General features: G+C 49.6%; 1 protein-coding gene across 1 annotated transcript in view; it reads left to right on the forward strand.

Moving 5' to 3' along the window:
• The first annotated feature begins 214 nt into the window (after nucleotides 1–214).
• The window catches only part of LOC105545635 (putative golgin subfamily A member 6-like protein 6), a 19524-nt gene continuing 14894 nt past the window's right edge, over nucleotides 215–4844 (forward strand). Inside the window, 5 exon segments of the mRNA XM_011988652.1 lie at nucleotides 215–389; nucleotides 2058–2186; nucleotides 3283–3333; nucleotides 3422–3515; nucleotides 3611–3717. Of these exon segments, the coding sequence (XP_011844042.1) occupies nucleotides 306–389; nucleotides 2058–2186; nucleotides 3283–3333; nucleotides 3422–3515; nucleotides 3611–3717 (465 nt within the window). The 5' untranslated portion in view covers nucleotides 215–305.

Genomic DNA, 4844 nt, shown 5'->3' on the forward strand with positions numbered 1-4844 from the left:
TTGAGGTAATAAAGTTTTAAAGTTTTTAAAGTGAAAGCCAGCCCTGCCCCTCTCCGGGAGTGGGCGGGGACAGCAGTTGCATAGGTGGCTTTCCCTGTGACATCACAAGTCCTTCATGATGTGCTGCTGTCTGGCCACGCCTCCTTTCCCTTTCATCTTTCTCATCGACCAATGGGCTTGAAGCATTAAGGCCACACCCCTATTCTGCATTCTAGTGCAGCCCTGGTTACGCCTCCTCTGGCTCAGTCACACAGCTACGTGTAGGTGACTGGAGGTGTATAGTTGTCCTCGCCTGGATTGTGCTGATGTGGCCCCAACCCTACCTTCCTTCCCGTCCGGTGATGTCCAAAGAAACCCGAAAGGGCAAATTGGCTGAGGCCAAGGAAAAGGTAAAATGCACCAGGTTGCGGCACCCCAACCCAGCCCTAGGCCCCCTCTGACAGCCAAACTGCTGCCAGAGTCCATGCCACTCCTGAAGCACACTGGGCTGGGCCCCCCAGTGCCTCTGGACTCACCAAACCAAAATCTTGTCAGCCAGCCCAACCCCCTCATGAGTCCTGCCCCTGCCCTCGCCAGTCACCCCAGGGTGACTTTGAGCTGGTGACTCCTGGAGTTTCCCACTCCGTACTCCACCCTTATCTCCTGCTACCTCAAACCCGAGCACCCTAGGCTCTTTGGGCTCACGTCTCCAAGGACCTGGGTGCCCCAGAACCTGCTTTCACCAGTTGCCCCAGGGTGACTTTGGGCAGGTGACTCCTGGGGCTCCCTGCTCCATACTTGGCCCTCACCTCCCACTGCCCCAAGCCTGACCTCCGTGGGCTCTGTGGGCTCGCGTCTCCAAGGACCTGGGTCCCAATCCTGTGACCCCCTCCCCAATCTCAAAGTGGCAACTTGGGCATTGCACTCTTGTGTTCCCCCCACCACTCCACCAAGGAGTGGAATGTAGTGATGTCACAGTCCCTCTAGAAACTGTCATTACTGCCACCAGACTGGCCTTTGGTCTTGGGACCCAGTACCCTAAGTGTTCTTGTCATTTCTAGTTCCTCTGGTTGCAGCACAGATTTCCAGCTGGAAGGGGAATGGGGACTGTGGGACCTAGGAGAGAGAGGTTTCAGGCTGCCTTACTTCCTTACTTCCTTACTTCCTTAACACACACATTGACAGTATTAGAAGCCTACACCTCCCCCATGAGCTCAACACGTTGACAGTGTCTCTGGGTGGCAATGGGAGAATGGGTTTGGTTTGGTTTTCTCCCAGGCTTCTACTCTCCGGAGGAACTTTAACATTGTTTCTGAGTTCTCCACCTCAGATTTGAATTCTCCATTGTTCTGGGACCAGAGGGCCCCTCAGTCAGTAGTTTCTAGAGTGAGATCTGCTTATCTTCTGTGGAACAGATCTTGGGAAACTGAACTTGACAGCTTGAATCTTCCTCATCTCATCTCAACCTGGGGCACTTTGAGTGCCACAGGATAAATGTGGGAGATCTTTCTAAAGCATCAGTTTCCCTTGATTCTATTGAGAGACAAAACATTAATGTACTTAGGGATGACAGTCACATAGATCTATGAGTATACAAGACTTCTCCCTGAAATGAGGGTTGGGTTGTCCTCTTTCTGTTAAATTCTCAGATTTAACAGAAAGGCTGTCTTCTGCCATGAGGATACATTGATGTAAAAGCTTGAGAGGTTTTAGTGCACTTCTTCACACTAACAGACGTGTGAGGATATATGATTCTAAACCACACAGGGTACAGTTCCTGCCTACTTAATATTTGCCTTTCAACCTCTGCCTCTGGTTTTGGTCCCTGGCAGTTGCTGATTTGTGGCAAAATCCTGGAACTCAGAGTCAGAAGACTGGGTTTAAGTTCCATCATTGCCTTTTCTTCAGCCGTGGTATCAATCCCTCTCAGTCACTAAGTGATTGTGACAACACTTTCTACAGTTGTTGGTGGCATTAAATCAGATGCTCTATAATAGTATTTTGTATGAACTGTAAAGCCGGATGTGACTGTAGGAGCTTGTAGTGCTCATGAGTATCACTGCTCTTCCTTTACACAGTTGAGAGACTATCATCCCCAGACCAACCCTAGTGTTGGTAAAGGAGCAACCGACACCAAAAAGAAGAAAATAAATAATGGCACTAACCCTGAGACAACCACTTCTGGTGGTTGCCACTCACCTGAGGATGTGGGTCTTGGCTGGCCAGGCTCCTAGGGACAGAGGGCCCAATGGGTGGTGGAGGGTAATTGTTAAGATTGTGGAAGAACTGCCAGGTACTGCTTAAGAATTCTGGGTTTGAATCTTACCTCTCCATCTGCTAGGGATATGATTTAGGGCAAATTGCTTGAGCCCTTTGGGCCTCTCTTTTCACTTCTGTAAAATAGGAGTGGTATTGTTTTACTTACATTTGTGAAGTTTAAATGAGATCTGTCATTGTTGTTTTTATGTTAATCCCTAGTCCAGGGCCTGCTGTAAACTCTCCTTCTTGGGCTTGCATTTCCTGAAGTAGTTAGAGAGTATCAGAGGTTTCTGTTAGCTCTGAGAGTCTGAGAGTTGAAGGCCCACTAGAATGGAAACCTCAGGGCCGAGGGCTCCTGTCTGCCTTTTCCGTCGTATATCCTTGCTGTGAAGAACCATCCCTGGTCGGTATGTGCTCAGTCAGTGTTTGTTGAATGATTGCACCTTTCTAAATCACAAGCTGGCAGAAGGGTGGGCTTTTCTCACACTCCATCTCTGAAGGTTTATGTTACTGTCTTTTTGAGACAATCCGGTTTCAGACTTTCAGTTCTGTGGCTGTGGGCAAAAACCAACAAAGACCCAAATCCTTTTTCTTTGGGAGTGGAGGAGAGTTTACCAGTTTGTGTTCCCATTGGGTCTGAGAACTTCGCTTTCAAAATCCATTCCTGGCCCCTGCCTACCGCTTCCTGGCCTGGGGAATAGAGTCGAGGGGGCCATCCTCAGTCACCTTCCTTTGACTCTCCCGACAGAGACAACTGAACCGAGCTCAGCTGGAAGAAGTAACGTGATTTCTTTGTTTGCTCATGACATGACTGCTGGGTTTGGGGGGGCACTCAGATGTAGAGGCCCCAGTCTCATCCCGTCCACTCCCAGCCTGAGGAAGAAGGCTCACCCCCCGGATTCCACCCCATCCCCACAGGGTCCCTGATAACCTGGTCCCGTGGGTGGGCCTGTCCTGGGGCAGTGGTGCCATTCTGGGGGCATGTCTCTTTCTGTGCCATCTCTGCCTCCCCCTAGGAAGAGCTCTGTCTTCCTCTTTCTATAGGAAAAGAAGGCAAGCCACCAACATCAGGAAGCCCTAAGGAGGGAGCTAGAGGTGAGTGGAGGGTGTCAAGTTCCCTCCTGTCCTCCAGAGAAGGTTTCTTTGCTTCTCTTTCAGCACTTGCTTGTCTTTTCTCCCAAAGGCCCAGGTTCATACCATATGAATCCTTTCATGTCAGAAAAGTGAGCTTCAGATGGCACTCTATTACAGCCAGCATGCTGCCCAGCATTTGGAAGGTGGGAATCTGGCACCCCGTCATCCTTCAACCTGGCACTTTGACAGGCCTTTAGGGGGAGTCCTTTGGGCCACATCTGAATGTCTCCCATTCCAGGACAGTCCAGGGATCTGGTCAGCCGCCTGCATGATTCATGGAAGTTTGCAGGAGAGTTAGAGCGGTCTCTCTTTGCTGTCATTACCCAGAAGAAGAAGGCGGACAGGGTGAGTCCAACCACCTGCCCCGTCCCCTGGGACCCTGGCTTCGCAGATGGAGGAGTGAGCCTAAAGGTCCCTTCTGTAGGATGGAGTGTCCTGCCCAGAAGGTAGCATGGCCATTTCTTGCTGCTTTTGTGTGTGGTTGTTAGAGGAAGACGGGGGCTGAGTCGGCTGCTGTGGGTGAGTTGGGGGGTACTGTGGGGAGCGAGCACTGGACAGAGAGCTCGGAGGCCAAGTGCCTGCCCTGCCCATACTTGGCTGTGGCCTTGGCCACAAGTGGTGGCCTAAGTGGTGGTTAGGGTACTTGTACCATAAAGGTACGGAAGAGTATCTTGAGTATGTTATTATCTGTGTTGAGAGAGGGAGCACGCATATGTGTGTGTGTATGTATTATGGTAATATACATAAAACATGTTTGTAAGGATTCATAAAAAAGGAGAGAGGAACAGTGTTGTGGGGGAGATATTTCCCTTCTGTACTTTCTGAGTTTTGGACTATGTGAACGTATCATCCTTTTAAAAAGTCAATAAAAGATTAATTTCCTCCTCCTTGTCTGTGCCCCTACCCTCGGTGAAAGAATGGGCTTAGAGAATCAGATATACCTGGGTGTTGAAATCCCAGCTCTACGTGATCTTAGGCAAGCACTTAACCTTTAATACCCCATGTTTTTCATCTACACAATAGAGGTAATAATGGTAACCGTCACCTATGGAGGTTGTGAGGATTAAATGGGACTGTTAGCGCAGTGCCTGGTGAAGCACTCAGTAAAGGTTCCAACAGTGGTAGCAATAACAGTAATAACAATAGCAATATTATCTGATCTCTCTGGGCCCCTGTTAGCCAGCTATAAATTCAATCTCTTTCCCTGTCTCTTCCACCTTTACCGAGTTCTTTGAAAAACAAATGAGGGCCAGTGCTTTGACTCAGGCCTGTAATACCAGCACTTTGGGAGGCCGAGGCGTGCGTATCACCTGAGGTCAGGAGTTCAAGACTAGACTGACCAATATGGAGAAACCCCATCTCTACTAAAAATACAGAATTAGCTAGGTGTGGTGGCACATGACTGTAATCCCAGCTACTTGGGAGGCTGAGGCAGGAGAATCACTTGAACCCGGGAGGCAGAGGGTGTGGTG

The sequence above is a fragment of the Mandrillus leucophaeus genome, unplaced genomic scaffold (assembly GCF_000951045.1).
Source record: "Mandrillus leucophaeus isolate KB7577 unplaced genomic scaffold, Mleu.le_1.0 Scaffold333, whole genome shotgun sequence".
Classification (NCBI taxonomy): domain Eukaryota; kingdom Metazoa; phylum Chordata; class Mammalia; order Primates; family Cercopithecidae; genus Mandrillus; species Mandrillus leucophaeus.